The sequence below is a fragment of the Desmodus rotundus genome, chromosome 7, assembly GCF_022682495.2.
Source record: "Desmodus rotundus isolate HL8 chromosome 7, HLdesRot8A.1, whole genome shotgun sequence".
In the NCBI taxonomy this organism is placed as follows: domain Eukaryota; kingdom Metazoa; phylum Chordata; class Mammalia; order Chiroptera; family Phyllostomidae; genus Desmodus; species Desmodus rotundus.
The window spans coordinates 78,376,420-78,400,951 of record NC_071393.1 but is presented as its reverse complement, the minus strand read 5'-3'; the positions used below and the strand labels follow the sequence as shown (position 1 = coordinate 78,400,951).

Below are 24,532 nucleotides of genomic sequence, written 5' to 3'. Positions count from 1 at the left end.
AAAGACAATAATAATGTTAGATTCTTATAGTTGCAATAAATAGAGATCTGTCAAGGTTATCTCATAAATGGGGAAGGAAGGGAATGAAAGGGTGGCATTGTGAAATATTTATGGAAAACAAGAATCTTAGTCCAGTAATTAAGTCCCATAGGAGCCCAAGAAAAGCCCACCACCCAAGTCACACTGGGCTATTTGGAAAACCGCTCAGGATCCAGCGTTTTGAGGGGCCTGATGACCTTATCCCCCTTCCACCAGAAGTAGAAGGTCATAGATCCTACTCCTGCCCACTAAACACTCAGACGTTCTCTGTCTGCTTCTGCGTCTTCTCAGTTCTTTAATTACTTGAGGGCCGATTCTGAGTGAGTATTCTAGTACATAATCCCAAGGCAGTCATTGACTAAGCCACTGGAATTGTCCCCACAGTCCCCATCTAGGCAGAGGTTCTCCTGTCAGGCTAACTTTTCACCAGTTAGACCATGGGTTGGCTTACCTTGGGCCAGGTGCCCAATTCATATCTACCAGCTAAGACCTAATGGAGGGTCAGAGGAACAAAAACGCACAACTCCTAGGGCCTTTGCCCTCAGAAAAACCTTTGGCCTGTAATATTTTTCTTAGAACATGGTTGATGGTGATAGATTATATGATTGGAGAAGAAAAAATAAACAAGTAAAAATTAAAAATCTTAAGCCCAATATCAAACTAAAAGACTGAGTTAGGAAAATGTAGTTTGAAACATTATCAAATGTTCCACATAAATCACTTTCAAACATCTCACTGTTTAAAGAAAAGTTCAGACCACACAGAAAATCCTGACTTAACTAAAAAAAAAAACTGTAGATAGTAGTTGAAAATGCATACACCAAACTACATTAAACTAATCAAGACAATATAGAATCTGTAGACCTGGGGGAGCCGAGGACCACAAGATGGCAGCATTGTCCCATCTATGCTTTACCAGGCTGCGTGCTCCTCCCGGTTAGGCAGGCTCTGGAAGTACCCTACTCTCTTCCTTGAAGCTACAGTATTTTTAAGAGGCCTGGACAGCCCCTAGTTGACAGAGAAGGTGTAAATCTAAACAATAAATGTGGCATCCACCTTCCTGCCATCCAGAATGCTCATTACCTCTGAGTCCATTTGATTCCCAAGATCTTGGGACTGGCTACCATTTTTCTAGTCTAATTAAATATGTAATTAGGCACGGAAGCAGTGGCTTAGACCATCCACAAACCATGTGTGTATTGCAGGAATTTAATCTTTGTATTGTAATAGTCCTTATTTAGCATTTATGTAGTCTAGTTTTTATTGTAACTATCTTTAATATCTGTATCTCCTCCTCGATTCACTGTGATCTCAAATGTGGTGATTAATTTTGTGTAGCGACTTGGCTGTACCACGGTACCTAGATATTTGGTCAAATGCCACTCTAAACATCTTTTAAAAGAGATTAACACTTAAATTAGTAGACTTTAGTGGGTCTCAGTTGAAAGCCTTCACAGTAAAAGACAGAGGTCCCCTGAGGGAGAGGGAATTCTGCCACCAGACTGCCTTTTAACTCAAGCCGGAATACCAACTCTTTCCTGGGTCTCCAGCCTGCCAGCCGGCCCTGATGATTTTGGAATTGTCAGCACCCACAATCATCTGGACCAACTGCTCAATCTCTCTCTCCCCCAATCTCTCTCTCTCCATCACATACACACATATTCTATTGGTTCTGTTTCTCTGGAGAACCCTAATTAATGCACCAGCAACAGGCCAGGCCCTACTGCATTATGGAATAATAAGATGATTAAGAAATATCCTTAATCTTGAGAGACTTGGGAACACATAACTAATACTGTAAGTGCTAAGGCAAATGTATTCAGTACTACAAGGACACAAGAAAAAAGAACTTGGGGAGGTGGTTTGGAAAAAGTATGAAGCAGTGACAACTGAGTTGCAAAGAATGAATAGGTGTCCAAGAGGCAGACATCACAGGAGGAAGGGCCCTAAGTGGTGGAAAACCTGTGAGCAAAACTACACATGCACAAAGGGGCAAAATAAGTACCACCCCCATGTGGGTGTGACTTCAAGATACTATGACATAACATCCGACATTTCTTAAGCTTTACAATTTTATTAAGGGCTTTTATAAGGATAACATAACACCTCAAACCCTTATGAAGCCCCGGGACTTCTGGCCAAGATGGAGGCGTAGGTAGCCACACTGTGCCTCCTCGCACGACCAAAAGAAGGACAACAATTTAAAGACAAAAAACAACCAGAACTGACAGAAAATTGAACTGTATGGAAGTCCAACAACCAAGGAGATAAAGAAGAAACATTCATCCAGACTGGTAGGAGGGGCGGAGACGGGCAGCAGGGCGGAGAGGACTCTTGGCCAGAAGGCAGCTGGCGGACCCAGCGAGGCGGCGGATTGTGGAGTGGGGTGGGCAAGGCTGCAACTGGCCAGCAAGGAAGCAGTGGGTGGACCAGGTGACAGACAGAGCAACCCAGAGTTCCAGTGCGGGGGAAATAAAGCCTCAAACCTCTGACTGAAAACACCCGTGGGGGTTGAGGTGGAAGCTGGAGAAACTCCCAGACTCTCAGGAGAGTTCGTTGGAGAGACCCACAGGGGCCTAGAGCGTGCACAAGCCCACCCACTCAGGAAGCAGAACCAGAAGGGTCCAATTTGATTTTGGTTAGCAGAGGGAGTGACTGAAAACCGGCAGAGAGTGGAGCAAGCACCACTGCTCCCTCTCGGACCCCTCTCCCATGTACAGCATCACAGTGCAGCAAGGAGCATTACTCTGCCCTGATGGACACCTAAGGCTCCGCCCCTTTACATAACAGGTGCGCCGAGACAAAAACATGGCCCAAATGAAAGAACAGATCAAAGCTCCAGAAATAATACAACTAAGCAACTAAGAGATAGCTAACTTATCAGATGCACAGTTCAAAACACTGGTAATCAGGATGCTCACAGAATTGGTTGAATTTGGTTGAAAATTAGATGAAAAAATGAAGGCTATGCTAGGAGAAACAAAGAAAAATGTACAGGGAACCAATAGTGATGCGAAGGAAACTGGGACTCAAAGGTGTGGACCAGAAGGAAGAAAGAAACATCCAACCAGAAAAGAATGAAGAAACAAGAATTCAAAAACAAGGAGAGGCTTAGGAACCTCCAGGACATCTTGAAACGTTCCAACATCTGAATTACAGGGGTACCAGAAGAGGAGGGAAAGAGTAACAAATTGAAAACTTATTTGTACAAATAATGAAGGAGAACTTCCCTAATCTGGCAAAGGAAATAGACTTCCAGGAAGTCCAGGAAGCTCAGAGAGTCCCAAAGAAGCTGGACCCAAGGAGGAACACACCAAGGCACATCATAATTACATTACCCGAGATGAAACAGAAGGAGAGAATCTTAGAAGCAGCAAGAGGAAATGACACAGTTACCTACAAAGGAGTTCCCATAAGACTGCCAGCTGATTTCTCAAAAGAGGCCTTACAGGCAAGAAGGGGCTGGAAAGAAGTATTCAAAGTCATGAAAGGCAAGGACCTACATCCAAGATTACTCTATCCAGAAAAGCTTTCATTTAGAATGGAAGGGCAGATAAAGTGCTTCTCAGATAAGGTCAAGTTAAAGGAGTTCATCATCACCAAGCCCTTATATGAAATGTTAAAGGGATTTATCTAAGAAAAAGAAGATCAAAAATAGGAACAGTAAAAATGAAAGCAAACTCACACTTATTAGCAACCACACCTAAAACAAAAACAAAGGCAAACTAAGCAAACAACTAGAACAGGAACAGAACCACAGAAATGGAGATCACATGGAGGGTTATCAACAGGGGATTGGGAGGGGGAGAGAGGGGGGAAAGGTACAGAGAATAAGTAGCATAGATGATAGGTGGAAAATAGACAGGGGGAGGGTAAGAATAGTGTAGGAAATGTAGAAGCCAAAGAACTTACATGTATGACCCATGGACATGAACTATAGGGGGGGATGTGGGAGGGAGGGGGTGGGCAGGATGGAGTGGAGTAAAGGTGGGGAAATGGGACAACTGTAATAGTATTATCAATAAAATATATTAAGAGAAAAAAACTTATGAAGCCAGAAACGCTTATCCCAACTTTATGGTTTAGGAAACTTAAGTACACAGGGTTCAAGTAAGTCCATGGCCCCAAATCAAACAGGAATATAAATCACAGCAGTCTGACTTCAAAGTGCACAATTTTAACCACAATATTACTAAGGCCATATATACTGTAAAAATTTTAAAGTTTATGATCAAAGCAGAAGCCAGGAAACTTCAAGTGTATATACATGTTTCTGTTGCTTAATATTCCCTACACAAAGTGTTCACTACACTTTTGTCCGTCTTTTCCAAAGTTCTAGTAACAGTCAAGCTGCACACAGGTGAGCAGCACCCACACGCTCTGAGTGATTTTCAGCCCCGTTCTTACCCAGATCTGAACATTGAAGGCCTTCAGAGGCACATTAGGAATTATTTATGATCTAAACCAGAATGAAGTGACAGTAGGGGGCGACCTTATCCTAAAAATAGGTGAATTTCATTAATTTATTATTCTTCGCATGCCTATAAATCTCCCTTATTCAGGGTACACAAAAGATATATTACCTTTCCCTCCTACTTCATTCTTTGCCTTTCCTTTCCTCTTTCTCAGTTATCAGCCCCATTCCACTCCAAACTTTACCAGCCTTCTCTCTGACTGCCCTGCCTTCACACTGTATTTCTTTGGAATTTTTACTTTCAGTGTTTTTTAAACTAGTCATAACTGTCTCCCTTGACTACTTCCTTCACTCTTAATGGCTCTGAAAATAAACCTAGTATCACTCAAGTTGCCTCATACATGCTAAAGAGCTAAGACAAAATGAGTAAGCTAACAACATAACAAATCTTAAATATCTATCAAATTGGTACAAAAATAATGTCTGAACAAATACGCAATACAGAAACTATCTTCATCCAAGTAGAAAACCTAAAACTAAGTAACTGGTGTTACTATGTACACAGTGAGGTTTGGAGGTTTAATAATTATTGGGTCATTGCTTTGGAGGAAATCACGTATGTGTGTGTACACATACACACACACCCCCAGTCACAGGAACACATTTATACAAAATTTTATGGGAAATTTATGAGAGTTCATGTTTCCTCCAAAGGTCAATAGAAGTCCCTCTCCCAGGGGTCCAAGGGCTCCCACATTAAAGAAATTATTAATAATAACAAATATAATCTAAAATATTCTATTAGTTGGGATTTTCCATTATTTATAGGCCGCAGATGCAGGGGTCCTAGTGAAGCACTTTCTATCTACCAAACCACTAACAGCAGCTATTACTTTTATTCTCAAATAAAAACCTTATGAAGTTGGGTTATTTCAACTAGAATCTTTTCCCAACACTTTCTATCACTTTCTGAAACACGTTTCAGGAGTGGACTTGTATTGCGTGACACCCTCCGGAGAACACTAAGACGAGGGAGGAAGGAGAGAGAGCACAGGGGTGGCACGGCTGAAGTGACGTCCAGGAAGGGAAGTGCACAGCGCTGCGAGCACGGCAGTGCTCCATCGGTGACCTTGGGGAATTCAGAGGCCTTTTGAAAACAAATGTGTAAAACGTAGTCCTCATTTTATAACCTCAAAAATCAGACAAGTACATGAGGGTTTGTAACTGTCATATTTATGAACTATCCACACAAAAACTCACAGAGGACACAACCATGTTACATTCCACGTCTACATATCTACATGACAACATCCTACAAAATCAACTTCCGCCATTTTAGTTCAGTACATGTGACACGGTTCTCCAAACAAAGGCAGTATTTTTCAATCCAAAAACCAAAGGCAATTTTTTTCAACCCAAGTACCAATTCATTATTTTGTGTAAAAATACAGTAAGACTAATTTTAAGGGTTCTGTCCAGGTTAAGATATGTTTCTAAGCTACTGAAATACAGCTAAAATTAGATTTTAACTACCAAGGTAACAGTACTTTGATTTACAATTGACCTAAAAATAGTGGATGCTAATATATATTGCCAACATTTTAAAAAATCTTCAAAAGTAAAATAATACAACTCTAAAAGTACATGTGCATTGCCATTTATTCAGTAAACATGATTTATTTTAATACAGGTCACAAAAAGTTCAATTAATTAACCAGATTTCTTTATTTCCTGTTATCTATTTCACTCTTAACCTGACTTTATATCAAAAGCAGCAATTCAGAATTTATTTCACAAGATTAATCCCAAAAGTTACTGGATGACTTTTTAAACTATTTCACTCTTTATAAATATAAATTACTAAATAGTCTAGACCAGTGTGGGGAGCTCTTTAAAATTCGCATGGGGTCCCGCCTCAGAACTACTGAGTGAGAATCTTCCTGAATGTCTGCAGGGTTTTTTAAGCTCCCAGGTGACGGTGATAGGTGGTCTGACGGGTAACCTCTGACCCAGACCACCAGACCAGTGGCTCTCAACTTTTAAAGTGCGTGTATTCATTGAGGAAACTTCTTTTAAAAAGCAAAACAGATTTGCTTCAGCAGATCAAGAGTGGTGTCTAGGAACCAGCATTTAACTAATCATTGCAGGTGGTCCAGAGACCACTCTGAGAAACAGTGCCCAGCCTTTTTCAGATTGTAAACGAGTATATTCAGCAATTCAGACAACATGTAGCATTTTAAAATAAAATATATTCATATTCTTAACATAAGGTTAAAGTCAAGTGAACTGTGAGATCATAATTCATTCACTAAAGAAGGAAAAAGCTTTCAAACAAACTATTTAAACCTTTAAACAGACCAGCTCTTAGCACTCAGTTTAAACCTAATGCCTTCTCCATCATTAATTATCCTGATAGTAACCAGAGGTATTGATTCCAGCTCATCAAAAATGTAATGTGGATTATAAAAGATACACATTCTAATCACACACCTTTACAGATTCTGTCCAGTCTCTGAGTAACAGCCTGGAGACCAGCTGTATGTTAAAGAACACTAGAACAGTAAATAATATATTCTCAGTCTTAAACAATGAAACTTCTTATTTCCCTCACGTAAGTTTCTACTTATAATACTGGCGGGGGGGGGGGATCTCTAGAAAACACTAACAGCCTCATGCTACCTCTTCTGTGAAGAAGCCGTTTACCAATTTTCCACAATTCTTTTCATTACCTATAAAATTGGTACTTGGTATCTATCATTCTACTTTAAGAATTTGTTAAAAGCACAAAAAAAGTAACCACATGTAAGGCCACACAGCAAATCAGAGGACAGAACTAGCAATTAGATTTTCCACTTGGAAAGTTGAGCTCACTATCTTATCAGCTTGACAACTCTATCTCAATGTGTGATGACTCTTACTAAGTATTAGAAATATTTAAAAATATTTGAGTGTGTGACAGCTTTACCACCAGCCCTGCCAAACTTTAGGAAGAGCAATCTACTGTGAACCCAGAAGCCACATAAGAACTAAATAGCAAACAATGCTAGGAAGCAAAGTGTATGGTTAGTGGACTCTCTCTGGCATCTTGCTCACCTATCCTACATCTAAGATGCTATTATTTACTGTACACACATTTTTCTATCATGTTCTTCACAAAGCTTATACCACCTCTTTTCCAGCAGCATATGTGATTAAATGTTGGCATTTTTTCTTACCTAAGCAATGAAAAGGCAGTTGCCAAAAACCAGCACTGTATTGCCAAATAATAACTTTTAACCATTTAAAGTCTAGACTATTTATTAAAAAACAATCAAACCATTTTCCAGTTTATAAATGATTCAAGGTCAAATGAATTTATAATGAATTTTAGAAGTAAGCAAAATGAAAGTTGAAAAATTACCCATAAATATTGAAACCAAGTGACATTGTGTCTTCTACTTAGGGGGAAAAAAGTAGCTTAAATGGCTAAAATGAACATACAGAGGCAGCATTCCTGTGGAAAGGATTTCAAAACAGGACACAATAGTAAAAGGCACTACCTTAACTTCAGTCTACACTTAAGTCATCTTAAATCCAAAGAATATGGGACACGTGAAGGAAGAATAAACACATTCAACTTGTCATGTCCTTTTCGCTGGTTTGGCAGTTAACTGCTTTTCTCTTTCAAATTCCTTCTCTCGCTGCTGCTCCCTTTCCAACTCTTCTTTCTGCCTCTTCTGCTGCAGTTTAAGTGCTCTTTTCTACGGCAAAAAATTCAAAAACCAAGAGAACAACCAAGGGGTATAGGTTAGGGCCTAATTTAAAAGTAACAGTGCTTCGATCAGGCGATCAATACACATTTATAAATTTCATATTTAACTTTTAAATTCATTCTGGGTAATTTAAGGTCTCCTTAGGACAAAAAACCATGTGTTACTCCATTAAGTGAGAATTACAGTGACATAGTCAGAGAACATGAGCCTACCAGCCCAGCTATTAGTAAAAAGACCCAGAGTGGAGTTCCAAAGAATGTTTTAAAAAAATAAAAATAAAAAATAAATTTTAAAAAAATGTACCATGAATTAAGTATGTTATTGTATATGGATATATAACAAGTCAGAAAATGAGTACTGAAGAAAAACAGACAATTAAACCTCTACTTTTACAAAAAGTGTACAAGAACTTTCCAACTCACTTTTAACTTCGATGTCTTTTCATGAAGCATCAGCATCTCTTTTCTTATGTTCACCAGCTTGGCATGATAGTGTTTAGCTTCAGTGAACTTACCATGGAAAAATCAACGAAAAGCCAAGTTAAAATAGACTGAACTAGCAAAATGGATACATAAATCAATGCCTAAATGACAGTTCATCCTTCCTAAATTGGTCAAATTTTTTAACATCTTAATTATCCCCACAATTTAATTCCAATATTTACATTTTATTTAAACCATTAGTAGAATTTTGAAAAAACCTGATTCAGTTCAGACTGATAAAAAGTTACTAAACACAAAACAGATATTTATATTGTATACAGGTAACATTTTGCTTTAAAAACATGCAATATTACCCTAAAACTTCAGTAAGGCTCCCGAATAATGCTCAGTTTCTGTGAGAAAAGGAAAACACTCCCTAGTGCCTTTACAAGGGAAAGACCAGGCCAGGACACACAGGACAGTCTGCCCATCAGGAAAAGCCAGGCTGTGTCTAGAGGGCCCAGACAGGGCTGCGGGCTTCTGAAGTCGGGCTAAGCAGAAGAACCTCTCTGGAAGGACGCTTCTCTTCCCAAGGAATATAGGTGTGGACTTTCTGTCTCAGCCAGAAATGGCAGAAAAGGAAAAAATCACCACATCCTCAGTCAAGGTAACAGAAAGAGAAGACAAAAAAGAGAGAAGTGTCGATAGAGAGATTAGCAACCTTCATGCAGCTATACGTAAAGTCATAGCTGGTGAGCTCTACAGCTTCCAGACCCTCTCTCTCTCTCTCTCTCTCTCTCTCTCTCTCTCAGCCTTCCAGTTTTCAGTTCCTACATGATAATCAGAATTGCTCTGGGGCTGAGAGAAGACAAAAGAGGAAGACTTAGTTTCTGCCCCCTTAGACAAAAACAACAGTGTTCGCTTGGTTCATTTATCATTAATTCATTCAACAAATATTCGTAAGTCAGTAGAACCTTATCCGCCTCCTTCGCGAGAAGTCAGGAACTGCAGAGCAGAAGACATAGTATTTACTACCACAGGCCTCTGCCTGATGCTACAGAAGATGAGCTTTCTGACTGTTATAAAAGGAAAACATTAATAAGCACCACTTGTCCAATGCACAAAAGTCCATAAATCATGTAAACTGAGATATTTGTAATGTTCACGGTGAAAAGAAAGGTATTCCTAATTCCTAATTTTTGTTAATTCTTGTTTCTTAAAATAAAGAGTATCAGTTCCCCTTAACAAAAAGCTATGAAGCTTCTGATGAATTTCAACTAGTGTCGTTTATACTGAACGATATAAAGCGTCCATAACAACCTTCAAAGGGCCTGTTTCAGCATTAATTTGTTAAAACATTATTAAAATACCATACAATTAAATATGAATTTAAAAAACCATGTAATTGATAAAAACAGATGCACTTTCCTTAAGGGGAAAAGAGTATCCCCAACGTTTCTTAATTTTTAGTCTCATTTATAAAAATAAAGATCTATTCCAGACTTTCATAAATAAGTTCTATTTCCTATCACAAATTCAATATTTGAAAGATAACTATTAAAAATAATAGGCGTCCCAGTAAAGTAAATCAAAGTTTCCTATTAAAACACAAATTCTAACCTTTAAAAATTAGAGGACAAGATCCCAAACAGACATATGTAAAAAGTTGGGAGGATAAACCCACCTATTTCTAAAACAAGATGTCTTTAAGCTATGTCAACTAACTCCTACTTACCAAAGCATTAATATCCAACATGGAATGACATTCTTTAAATTTTGAAATCTCTTGTTCCAATGTGTCTAACAATACAACTTGGTTCTGTCTGGAAAAAAAAAAAGCACACAGCCAAAATAAACATTACGTACTGTAAGTGCCAATTCTTTCAAAGTAACCACGTTCATCTCGGTTAATGTTAAAGGTAGAAATTCAGTGGGAAACTTATATATTGATTCTTCAAAGCTTATTTGGGTTAGTATAATCTTTCGAAATAATACTTCAAAGTCACATTCTAAAAACTAAATGTGTCTTCTATTCTTGCCTCAGTTTCAGATTCTAGTAACCAAAATCACCAAATCATTTAAATTCATTTTATTATTACTTTTAACAAGTTCCTACATTATCCCCAAAAAAGTTTTTTATACTATCTTGCCCAAGAAACTTGATGTTTTATATGTATATTAAAATCGGGAGAATACCACAAAGTAAATGAGCAGCAGTGACTTTTTAGATTACAGTTGGGAAAAATGCCGTATCAAGGGATAAGTAAGTCTAAAGGAATAAATAGGAAGATGAAAAAAAGGCCTAGGAATTGTAAGATTCCCCTACCAATAATCAGTTGTGTGATCTTAGAAATTTTAGTTTATTTCTCTGGGACTAAATTTCTTCCTTTATAAAGTGAGAAGGTCAAACAATGTAATTTCAAAGGTTCCTCATAAAAATTCTGATTCAAAACCTTCTACTGAGAAAGAGAAGTCAACTTTCCTAACATACTTCTCTAGATCAATCAATGCTGGGATCACAGGAATAAGTGACATTGAGGGGTCACCTAATTAAATATTTTAAAGAATACCATTGACAAAGAAAAATATGTCATGATTTGCTTGCAAAACTATGCTAAAAAGAAACAATGATGAGAAGAATAAATAAAATGAGGAGACCGAAGGGCAGTCACAGCATCTCCACCACCCAGCACTTGGTTTGGCAGAGCCCAGAGGTCATAGGTTTGTCCCTTCAACTCTGACTAGAGAACACATGAGGTGAAATAGAGAACAGATGAGAGGAAAACCCAGCAAGTCGACGACCTGAGATAAGCAGGAAAGCAAATAGAGGCTGTTACTATGAGAAAATAATATAGAAAAATCAATAAAACCAAAAGTTGGTTCTTCAAAAGACCAATAAAATTAATAAACCTCTAGCCAAACTAACAAAGAAAAAAAAGAAGATGCAAATAACTAACATAATTTATAGAAGAGGAGTCATCTCTACTGATCCCACAGACATTAAAAGGATAATAAAGGAATACTTTCAACAACTCTATATCCATAGATTTCATAACTTAGATAAAAACAGCTACTTCCTTGAAAGACACAAACTACCAAACCTCACACAAGGAGACATATAATCTAAGTAGGCCTGTATCTAACAGCAAATGGCACCAGATATTAGATGTTGCTCCTTGAGCTTGCATAAGAAATCATTCAGAGCCAAGAACTCAAGTACAAGTGAAAGCTTATTTCAAAACTCACAGAGGTACAATACGTGAGCCATAGAAGAAGGAAGCCAGCTGGGCTGCACGTACTCAGGAAACAAGTTACAGAGGCAAAAGGAGGGCCCTCACCGCTCAGAAAAAGAAAGCAAAGGTAATGAGTCTGGGGGAAGAAAGGGAGAAGGGAAGATGTGGGTGTGTGAAAGGAAGAGAGGGGAATGGGGGGGGGGGTTCCCTGAGACACACGAGGCAGAGGGTGGGAGGGCACCCAAGGGAAGAAGGGGATGGAGAAAAGCATGGGCATGCTAGAGAGAGAAAGACAGAGAGAAAGGCAGAGAGAGAGCACAAGTGAGCAAACTACATCCTTCTCCTTATATATTTTTATCTGTCTCCTAAAGGTGGGAATTTTAGGGGAGAATGTCAGTAGAATATTCATTAGCTGTCCAGGTGTGTCCTTCAGGGTCATGGTGTCTACTGATTGGTTGGTGCTAGGGTAGGGAGTCATTAGTCAATGCAGCTGGTCCTGATGTCAGCCATGGTGTACCTTCATCTTCTGCTTTTGCTGCTTTTCTGGGCCTGGAGCTGAAACACAATACTGGCCTAGATGTTATCTCTAGTTAGACCAAAACTGTTTCCAGGGTCAACAGACCCAAGGCTTTCTTCCTGATGCGGGTTAGACCTCATTGTCCTGAGAGCTTAATGTTCGAGGAAGTGGTCTTGTAAGGGCTTGTGTTGGAATCACAAGAGGCTCTTCTCCAGCCCCTTTGTTCCTCCTCTAAGGGAGGACATGCAAGGTCCAGAAAAGGTCAGGGGGAGGGTCTACCCCCAAGTAACTGGCAATATGCTAGGGGAAGAAAGGTCACCCTGGGAGCAAGGTCCCACCCTACAATGCTTGTTTTCCCAGTTTTGCTAGGCACTCGGGCTTTCCATCCTGGGTCCTGGTGACCTTCTGTATCTGGCTTATCATCCCTGCTCTGCTCATGTCTGCCTAACAGCCTACTGTATCATATTTATTAGAGAAACTGAATTAATCCCAGAAATGAAAGCACCAGGACCAAACAGAAGTAGAGAGTGCATTTCCTATGAAGACAACATTACCCTAAAACCAAAACCAGATGAAGACATCACAAGAAAGGAAAATCTATAGACCAACGTATTTCGTGAACAGATGCAGAAATCCTCAGTAAGATATTGGCAATCAAATCCAACAATGTATAAAAAAATTATACACCACAACCAAATGGCATTTATCCCATGTATGCAAAGCTGGTTCAATATTTGAAAAGAACAAAGCTAAAGAAGAAAAATCACATGGTCCTATCAGTTGATGCAGAAGAAGTAAAATTTGACCAAGTCCAACACCATTTATGATTAAAAGCACTCTCCACGAACTAGGAAGAGAGAGGAACTTCCTCAACTTGTTAAAGAACATTTTTTTAAAAAAACTATACTTAACATCACACTTGTGATGAGAATCTAGATGTTTCCCCCCTAAAATTGGGAGCAAGGAAAAGATGTTCATTCTCACTACTCCTATTCATACCATACTGGAAGTCCTAGCTAATGCAACAAGAAAAGGGAAGGAAATAAAAGCCATACAGATTAGGAAGAAAAGAATGAAACTATTTTTGCTCACAGATGACATGAATGCCTATGTGGCAAACCCCGAAGAACCAACAAAAACCCCCTGGAGCCAGCATGTCCGTATGGCAAGGTTTCAGGACACCAGGTTAACATACAAAAGTCAGTTGCTTTCCTATGTACCAGCAGTAAACAATAAGCCCCTCAGATGAAATACTTAGGTATAAATCTCACAAAATTTGTACAGGTTCTATATGTAAAACTCTCCAGAAAGAAATTTTAAAAAGATGTAAATAATGGAGTGATATTCCAAGGACATGTAGTCTTAATATTATGGTATAACTTCCTCCCAACTTGATCTATAGATTCAATGCAATCACAATTTAAATCCAAGCCAATTACTTTGGAGACACACTAAACTGGTTCTAAAATCACCACGGTCAGGCAAAGACCTGGAATAGTCAGTGCATACTGAAGAACAAAGTGGGGAGACACACACTACGCAACTTCAAGACTTACAAAACTGCAGAAACCATGACGGCGTGGCACTGGAGAAAGAACACACTGATCAATGGAACGAGGTACACAGCTCTTAGAACCTCACAGATACCATCGACTGTTCTTTGGCAAAAGAGCAAAGATGATGCGGTGGAGAAAGAAGAGTCGATTCAAAAAATGGTAAGACAACAACTAGACATGCATGTGCAAAGACGTTAACCTAGGCACAGACCTCCCACCTTCTGTAAGAACTGAAAATGGATGATGGATCTAAACGTAAAATGTAAAATTCTAAAGCTTATAGAAGACGACACAGGAGAAAATCTAGGTGACCCTTAATTTTCACATGCAATACCAAAAACATAATCCATTAAGGACTTTTAAAATTATACACTTCTGCTCTATAAAAGTCACTGTTAAGAAAATGAAAAGATAAGCCACACACCTGGAGAAAATATTCGTTAAACACATAAAGACTTGTATCAAAAATATACAAAGTAGTCTTAAAACACAACAATAAGAAAATCATACCATTTAAAAATAGGCAAAATACATTAAAAAAGAATGAAATCTTAATCGCTTATGACAATGGATGGACCTAGAAGGTATTATGCTAAATGAAATAAGTCAGAGAAAGGCAAATACCATATGATTTAACTTACATGTGGAATCTAAGGAACAAAATAAATGAACAGAAACAGACTCATAGATACAGAGAACAAACTGATGGTGGCCAGATGGGAGGGGGATTGAGGAGCTGGGTAAATAGGTGAAGAGATTAAGTACAAGTTGGTGGTTCCAAAACAGTCACAGAGATGTAAGTACAGCATAGGGAATGCAGTCAATAATATTGCAGTTACTATGTATGGTGCCAGGGGGACACTAGACTTATGGGAGGGATCACTTCATAAATTATATAAATGTCTAACCACTATGCTGTACACCTGAAACTAATATAAAGTAATAGTGAATGTCAAGTGTAATTGAAAAATAAAAAAGAGAGAGAAAACAGTCACGGAGATAGAAAGTACAGCATAGGGAATATAGTCAGTAATATTGTAATAACTCTATATGGTGTCAGGTGGGTACTAGACCTATCGGGGGGATCACTTTGTAAGTTATATAAATGTCTAATCACTGTGTCGTACACCTAAAGTTAATATAATATTGTATCGACTGTAATTTAAAAATAAATTTAAAAAAGAAAAATAGCATATGCTCTGTAAACAAAAATAAAATACTAAAAATATAAAAATTTTTTAAATGAGCTAAAGGAAGATCTGTTGTATAATCATGAGTTTGTCTGATCTTTGTCCCAGGTTCCTGGCATATCTATTCTAAAACTCTTGGAATTCCCAAAAAATAGGAGTCTCTCTGTTATTCATGAGCCCCTTGGATCACACCTGATTACGCTGATGGGGTGACCCACAGTGGGCCCCTGGGGCTTCAAGATTGGGGCTGGTCATGCCAGAAACATCAATCATGTGGTCAGAGGTTTGGGGTTTTGAGCCATGGAATATCAGCCCATTCTCCAAAGGAGGGAGGGGCCTGGAGAATGAGTTCAGTTACATGGCCAATGATTCAATCAGTTATGCCTACTTAATGAAAGCCCATTTAAAAGTCTGGACGCCAGAGCTCAGTAGCGCTTCCTGGCTGGTGAACATATCTGGGAGGGTGACGTACCCCGATTTCACTAGGAGAGGGCACAGACGCTCTGTGTTTGGAATGTCCCCAGAGCCTGCCCTGTGTTTATTCATTAGGCTGGTCCTGATCTGTGTCCTTTATAACAAAACTGTAACTGTACCTTTCATGATCCATTAAGTCTAGAGACTCTGGAAGAAAGTTCCAGAAAATATGTAGCTACAATGTAGTGGGAAAAAATGACTGAATTTCTTTTCCCTTGAAGTTTTGTATAATCTGTGGCAAGTATGCTGGGCATGATTGTGAAGCCCTGACACAGTATAAACCGGGGGCGCCCGACCCGCAGCCCAGGAGCCACAGGCGGCCCAGGATGGCTGTGAATGCAGCCCAACACAAAATCATCAATTTACTTAAAACATAATGAGATTTTTTTGTGATTACATGTCGCAATGTATTTAACATGTGGCCAAGACAACTCTTCTTCTTCCAGTGTGGCCCAGAGATGCCAAATGGTTGGACGCCCCTGATAAAGAGTAATCTCTGAGAAAAAAAATTATTTCCTTGAAAGGTTTAAGCCTATTTTATCTCAAAGGGAGCTCCACTGAGTCTACTCACAGTTGCACCTCTTCCGGCTACTTTTAAGAACCAAGATCCCAGAACCTCTTTTTTCTTTCTTTCCAATGGTGTTAAAATGATATATATAAAAGACTATTTGTAACCTTTCATGTATATAAAGTTAAATTTTGTTCTTGGTCTTCCTTACCCATTGTTAGCTATGAAGAAAACTTAATTTCTGTCTACCACTACCTTCTCCTTATCTGTAGGCCTGTCTCTATAATGGTAAAGTGGCTTAATGAATATTAAAAAGGTTAAAGACAGAGCCAGCACTAGGACTCAGGAGCCTCTTAGTCTACTACTGTTTCCCCTGCTTCTTTATTATTTGTGAAATTCTAAAGAGACAGCTACTAGAAAACATTTCTTTTTGAAATTTGCTTATCTTGCCTTGACACAAGATATATAATAACTGCTTATTCATCATATTCAACTGTTAATTCCAACATTACCTATGTAATTTTTTTTAAGTTACTTAACCTCTCTGAACCTCAGTTTCTTCAACTGTAAACAGACATAATATTAGATACTTCAAGAAGTGTCAGGATTAATTAAGATATGGTATATACAGTGGCAAGCATGTAGTAAATACAGTAATAAACAGTAACTGACTTTACCACCACCACCACCACCATCATCCTCATATGGATGCCTAGGAAGTGAAGATACTCAAAACACTAAATTTTAGCCTATGGCCTCACCAATTAAACTCTGCAGTTAAACCTTGACTCCCAGCTGCCTGTTAGGAAGGTGTTATCCAAATGGCTGGCTTGCAGAGTTTCTTACCTCCTCCCAGTCTATACTTCATCCACACTCCACAGCAAAGTCTTTATGACTTTTTTGCCACAAGCATTGACTGATGTTAAAATACAAGGCATCACACATACTAGGGATAAAAAATGTCACTTGGAGCTAGCAGAAAACCGGAGTGTTGCCCACTCCCTAACTACAGTAGTGTACCACAGGTAGTAGAACACAGCACTTACGACTTTTATACTCACTATCACCTTCAAATCCAAGGATTGTAACGCTACTTACTAGTATTTACAAAATGACCATAGTTGATTATTTCTCTCCCTTTGCCCTAATAAAGTCTTTTGAGAACGTTTTCAGAGGGTAGGTCTTAGAGAAGCAGCAGTTCAGAGCCAGCTGAAAGATGACCATCACAGAAGGAAATAGTAGGCCGGACTGGGCAATCTGACAGGTCCTGACTCTAGAGGAAGTAGAAACTCAGTCTGTGGTCCAGGTGGGAGCCGATAAAGTACAGTGTGTATCTTTGCATACTGACCCCATTCTATGGGTTCCATTCTTCCTTATCTTGTCCCTCTCTTAATGTTCCCTTGGATCCTTTACTTAGCTAGCAGAGGATAAAATGGGCCGCCTCAATAAAAGATACTTAAGGACTTCTGGCAACTCATGAACCAGTGACAGAATACAAATGTGACTCTTATGGAAGCAATTTTGCAACTCTACTCAGAAACAGGTGTATACCCATCATGCAACATTCCCAATAGGCAAGACTTTTATAAAATAATGATAAAACACCAAAATTAATGAAACAGTCTAGGAAAGTTTTAGGGGTACTACTTAGAACCCAAACACTCTACAAGTATTCATTTTACTTTTTATATTTAGATTACTATGAATTCCTCCACTCCCATTTGCTATCACTAAAGATACAGAAATACTCAACTGCATGAAATATTACAAAATAATGACTTAATATAGTATATACTGTATATACTTATGTAGTAAATGTTGACTCTGCCAGAGGGGAATGAGTGCATCTCTGAAAATGTCACAAAATAGTATGACTTAATAGAGTGTATACTTAAACAGTAAATAAGGGCTATGCCAGAGGGGAAATGAGTGCATCTCTGCTTTTTGTTAGCTCACGTGAGTTCCTGGAGGGCTTGTTTTGACCTCTGCAGATCGGGCAGGTAGTGAGAAAGCAATCCTTCCGCCAGTTGCTCCACAGCTTTGTCTTCTACCGTCAAGTCCTCTATTAACCCTTCATCTGGAGAAGTGTCACTTAAACCTGTCCCCAAGCAAAAATCAAATTTAGGAAGCTTTTAAATTGCCACAGGGATCAGAGAGCAGTAGGGAGGCAGGGACAAAGGCTGGCAACGAGGTTCAGCACATGGACACTCATTTCCCATTACATTTTTATTTCGTTTGTGGAGTGCTCAGTGTTTTAACTTAGCTCTTACCTGTTTGAATATTGCCTTGCAACTATGAGAATTCCATAGTTTGCTCATGTTTTTCAGGATCAGAATAAAAAGCATACTATTTTACTTTGATTTCTAAAAGCTTATTTTGAATATGACAGCATGATGTTTTCCTTAGTCTTGCCAAAATTTAAATATGTGGTAAAACCTATACATGGAAACGGGCTCTAAGCAATGCATTATGATAGATGTATTCTATGTAATGTTCCATTCTGATGTTACCGAATATTACAAGATTATGATTAAAGAAAGATATTTCAGAGCTTAATATTAGTTTAAAAATGTTTTTGGAGTACAATTTTAACAATGTGACCATTTCATTTTTTTCTCATTCTAAATTAATGATTCTAAAATCTTACAAACCAATCAATCACTGAACCCTGTTTAGAAATTTTGAAATTTCCCTGTTTTTACCTTTCACCTTCTGAGTGTCCTCTAAAAAACGAACTATGAGCACTCAAAATATTTTAAAGCTACTACTATAACATAAAGCCTAGATTAAAAGAACATTAACATGCAAAATTCTGTATGTGTATGTATGTTTCATGACAGGATTTCATGTAAAGGATTTATAGTTTTCAATGGATTGTTAAGGAAATCTGAGGCCTGAAAGTAGGAAACAGTCACTGAATGAAAACAAGAAATTCTTCTTTTCAAAAATGCAATACCTAAAAATATTTTTTCATTTCTATGGAAGTAAAAATACAGGTCAACATCTATTTTGCATATAACTTGATATATTATTTATATATAAAGGGAGGGATGTTTTGTCATTTGTTAGGAGAGAAATTTTCTAAGAATTTCTCCTTTGTTGAGATCAATACTTTAATTTACTATATAAAATAATGTATTATGTCTTGTGTGTAAATCTACATGTGACGAGAGGAACTATGCCTCACACTTTTCCTTTGAATAAAGGAACTGGAACCATGTGCCAGGCATTCAAGTGTTTAAAAGGAATACCCATCAATCGCTACTACTACGAAAAAAAAGTATAAAACAATTTCTAAACAGGGTTCAGTGATTGATTGGTTTGTAAGATTTTAGAATCATTAATTTAGAATGAGAAAAAAATGAAATGGTCACATTGTTAAAATTGTACTCCAAAAACATTTTAAAACTAATATTAAGCTCTGAAATATCTTTCTTTAATCATAATCTTGTAATATTCGGTAACATCAGAATGGAACATTACATAGAATACATCTATCATAATGCATTGCTTAGAGCCCGTTTCCATGTATAGGTTTTACCACATATTTAAATTTTGGCAAGACTAAGGAAAACATCATACTGTCATATTCAAAATAAGCTTTTAGAAATCAAAGTAAAATAGTATGCTTTTTATTCTGATCCTGAAAAACATGAGCAAACTATGGAATTCTCATAGTTGCAAGGCAATATTCAAACAGGTAAGAGCTAAGTTAAAACACTGAGCACTCCACAAACCAAACAAAAATATAATGGGAAATGTGGAGCACTTATGGATATTGCTACTGATGTACCATCAGGTGGGAAGGGAACAAGTATATCTGAAAATTCATGCCATTGCTTAAGGGTTGATTACAATTATAGTGCAAACAACAGCAACTCTCTTAGGAAAGTATGGAAAATATAAGTATTATACAGAAATACCCAACAAGGACATTTCAACTTTAAGGAATAATAACTAATACACCTCCCCTATAATATACAGGATAGGGCAAAAGGTTTACAGTTGTGAGTATACAAAATACAGTTTATCCTTGTACTATTTACTGATTACTATATTATTTTCCATATGAACAACTGTAAACCTACTTTTGCCCCACCAGTATAGACGTTATAACTGGCAGATCCCCTTCCTACCCTGCCTCGATCTTCCAGTTAATTAGTGGAAGTTATCTAAGTTTTCATGTTTTTACACACATACTAAATGTTACTAAGTTCAAGGTACTTTATGTGGGAGATTAAACAAAAAGAAAGGGTCCTTAACCTGTTCGTACAAAAAACACTTGCTGCATGTCTGTCTATATATATTGTGTAGTAGTTTCTGAGCACAACAACATATTGGGCAAGTCTCCTTCCCTGAAAGGGTTCACTGCAGGAGAATCACAGCACGTGAGAAGTGCCACTAGAGGGGAATTCAGGGGGAGAGCAAGGTCACTTTGACCAGAGAAGTCTGGGAACAATTCCTAAAGGGGGCGTGGACATTTGCGCTGAAGCTTGGAAAATAGATGAAATTTTCATTTCTTCCTCTTTTTTTGAAATGTTAATCTTGTGAAAACTTGGAACACAAAGGGTGGGGGCAAAAAAGCTGAAAAGTAAAAATACTCTTTCTCATGCCCTTAGAGTCCCTCTGGGGTTTCTTACACAGTCTTCATGAAACGGTCTTTGCATACCCATGCATAAACCCTGTTTTTATCACAAATGAAATTACTTGTATTTTTCTACAACTCTTTTCCTAAATGTATATCTTATATGTCTTTCCATATTAACATATATGGATCTCCTACAAAACTGATTCTGTTCATTCTTTTTAAATGAACAGAATTCTAACATATTTTGTTTAACCAGTTTTGGACTTAATGTTTGTGTCCTGCCATAATTCACATTGAAGCCCTCACCTCCAATGCAACAGTATTTGGAGGTGGGGCCTTTGAGAAGTAATTAGGTTTAAAGGAGGTCATGAGGGTGGTACCCCCATGAGATTCTTGTCCTTAAAAGAAAAGGAAGAGAAGCCAGAATTCTCTCCCTCCACCATGCGAAGACGCAGTGAGAATGGCAGCTGTCTGCAAGATCAGAAAAGGGTCCTCCTCACCAGGAACCTACTCTGCCAGCACCTAGATCTTGGACTTCCCAGCTTCCAGATCTGCAAAAAATAAATGTCTGTTGTTTAAGTCACCCAGCCTATGGTACCTTGTTATAGCAGCCCGCGTAGACTAAGACACATAAGTATGAGTACTTAGGTTATTTTCACTTTTTCCTATTTCAAACTGTTGCAATACATTTTCTTGCTTGTCTTTGCATATTTTTGTCACTGTTTGTGTAAGACAAATTCTTAGACCAATGGGACAAAGGGTTAATGCATTTTTAAACAGCCACTGCAAAACTGCCTTCCTAAGACATGGCAACAATTTACATTCCCCCCCAACAATAGGAGATCTACTACCTCCAAATGGGTAAGAAAGTGTGAAGACAGGAGTGGAAGGGATGCAGCATGGGAAAAGGAAGCAGCCAGGAGGAAAGACAGGTATATGGAATTGCTCTGAGCGGAGAAGGTAGGTAGAGCATGAGACATATGCAGTAGTGCGCTGTAAAAACCATGTAGCCAGCCTAGAAAGACCCTTGAGTGACAAGCTAATGCGTTTGGCTCTTTATATTAGTAAGTAACTAGGAAGCACTGAAGGCTTCTAAGCAAGGAAATGTCATGAGTGGTGCTTTATCTTGGAGCACTGATGTGACAGTAGTGGGACAGATGGGAAGTAAGAGTAAGAAACAGGAGGCGGACTAGCACTACAACTACTGTTCTAAGGGTGAAAATACAAAAAGGAGTTGGAACTTGTATAGTAGAATTCCCTAAATTAAAGAGGTAGGAGGCAAGTGAGAGGAAAGAGTCCAGAGTAATATCAAAGTTTCAAGTGAGAGTGACTTGGTACCATTAATAGGATCAGACATCCACTTTTATTTGTGTACATGCTGTAAGTGAGATTATTGCAAAAGAACCATGTCAAAGCATCCAGCAGACAGAGGAGCAAGCTGAGAGGCACCCAACTGCACATACATACAAGGAAGTCATATTTATAGAAGCAACTTAGGAAGGTGGGAAAAGAGGGAGACCCTTGAGGAAAAGCATGGCCAAGAAAGGACTGAGCACTATTTGGGGGTAACGCCTATGTTTCTAGAAATGGAGGTAAAAGAAAAAGGCACATCCAAAGCCCTGCAGCCTTTCTCATCTAGGGCTCCTCATCTGAATCACAGAACACGAAACTGCTCTGAGTACTTTCTCCATTCTCCCAAGGATGGTAGAGAAATTGTACCATTCTGGATGCAGAGCAAGTCAACCCACTACATTCAATGGAAGCCTTAGGGCATTGGGGCTTAAATCTCTCTTGGAACTGAAGTAAAGAAAGACTGCTGGAGGAATATAGACGCAGTAATGTGTGCATCAAGTCTCTAAATTACAAAGCCATCATCCTTCTGACGAATTCATCCTCAACCACCAACGTGTAACAAATAGCCATCAAGAGCCGGAGTCACGTAAACGCAGAATGACTTCACCATCAATTGCCTCCAACCGCACCCAAAAAACACCACTTGCCCCGCAAACCTCGTTTCCCACACATTCCGCAGGGCCGGCACCGTTCCCCACTTCTGCGCAGGGGCCACAGCCCGGCCGCAGCTGCCAGCAGCAGCTTACTCGCGCAGGGCGGCCAGAAAGACCCACCCGCTGCGTTTCGGCTGCCCACCCAGAGGAAAGCACGTACCCGGCAGCTGCTCTCCAGCCCCCAAACCGTCGGGTGGCGGTGCCAAGACCCCGTCCGAAGTTGGCGGCCCGGGGACACTCATGTCCCTCCCGCTGGGTCCAGGGAAGGGGCCCTAGTGCAGATGGTCAGATACAGTACGGAGGAACCAAACAAGTCCAGCGCCCAACCGGACAGATGCGGCGGCCGCACCCGGAAGTAACGGAAGCGGAAGACCGCGGGCGCGGGCCACGTGACCGCGGGTCGGAGAGTGCTCCTAGCCCTTTCTGCTTCCAAGGTCTACCACCCGTTGCTCCGGGGGCTCCAGCTTACGTCATTATTGGCGTAGGGCGCTGTGTCATTTGAGTCCTCGGAGCGGGGCTCTCGTCCCGGTGACCGAGGAGTGGGCGGGGGATGGTGGGAGGGAGAAAGTGGGCGGTGACGGAAAGGGGCTACCCCGGGGGACTCTCGAAGACCAGAAGAGCTTTGCTGAACTGGGCGAGCAGTTAGGCTTAGCTCGCTGACACTCTACACAGCTGTTCGATTTTATATCCGTCTTAACACCTTAAGAACAAGGACTGCGTGCCTTCCCAGCGACTTGGACCGTTAAAAAGTTCAGTGGTTAGTTCTCTGTGAGTTTCAGCCTTGCTAATTGGGGTATTGGCCAGGATTCCGGTCACTCCTTGTTGGGTGTAGGTGAATGATTTAAGGCCTGGGTTGCAACATCTACTGAACAAATTCAGCCATGTTACTAGAAATGGTCCTTGCAGAGATCTTGTGGAGTGTCATGAATTTTGATTAAAAACATTTCGAAATGGGCAGAAGCAGCCTCAGACCAAATAAAACCGTCAGCTATGCTCTCCCTACCTTAGACCATCTCACCTCGACTGTCGTGGCTTCCTAAACTTGCCTGTCCAAACACTTTTCTATGCTGCAGCCAACACTGGCATCAAAGAGAGAGTTTCTGTCAAACCTCAGAAACTTGCACCTGTCACCCCACTGCCCTTATCAGTACATTCACACCCCTTCCTTTGCCTTCCCTCTGGAGAGCAGCTCTCCCTTTCCATGTAGTACGCAGAATAATGACCCCAGCCCAAGAGGTCCACAGTCTTAATCCCCAGAACCTGTTAATATGTTAAGTTTCACCAAAAAGGAGGGTAATTAAGGTTGCTAGTTTCCTGACTTAACATAAAAATAATCATCCAATATAATCAAAAGGGCCTTCAAAACTGGAAGGTGAGGCAGGAGAGTCAAGAGGGAGGTAACTGTGAAGGATGATTAAAGAGTTGCAGCATTGCTGGCTTTGAAAATAGGAAGGAGGCCACTGGCCATGATTGTGAGGACCTCTAGAAGCTGGAAAAGACAAAGAAACAGATTCACCCCTAGAACTTTTAGAATGGAACTCAGTCCTGCTGACACCTTGATTTTATCCCAATGTAACCTGTATTGGACGTCTGACCTACAGAACTGTAATAAATGTGTGTTTCTTTAAGTTTGTGGTAATTCGTTGCCATGTTAATAGGAAAGTAATGCACTACCCTTCAAGGATCCTTTGCTCCATCCAAGCGAGAAATATCTGCAGTGCTCTTGCTCATGCTTCAGCCTGGAATGTTCTAGTCAATGTCTTACCCATCTTTCAAGGCTCAGTCTATATAATACCTCTAATTAAAAATCACTCAATTCTACATCCCCTTTCA

General features: G+C 39.4%; 1 protein-coding gene across 1 annotated transcript; it reads right to left on the bottom strand.

Annotated features, from left to right (window-relative positions):
• Positions 1-5,664: 5,664 nt before the first annotated feature.
• On the bottom strand, positions 5,665-23,066 carry BLOC1S6 (biogenesis of lysosomal organelles complex 1 subunit 6). Its single transcript, XM_024568346.3, has 5 exons — positions 22,860-23,066; positions 18,062-18,203; positions 10,363-10,450; positions 8,628-8,714; positions 5,665-8,193 (listed from the first exon to the last, which is right to left on the bottom strand). Exons 1-5 carry the CDS (start codon positions 22,939-22,941, stop codon positions 8,074-8,076), a joined length of 519 nt encoding a protein of 172 aa, XP_024424114.2. The 5' UTR covers positions 22,942-23,066; the 3' UTR covers positions 5,665-8,073.
• Between the last annotated feature and the right edge of the window lie 1,466 nt (positions 23,067-24,532).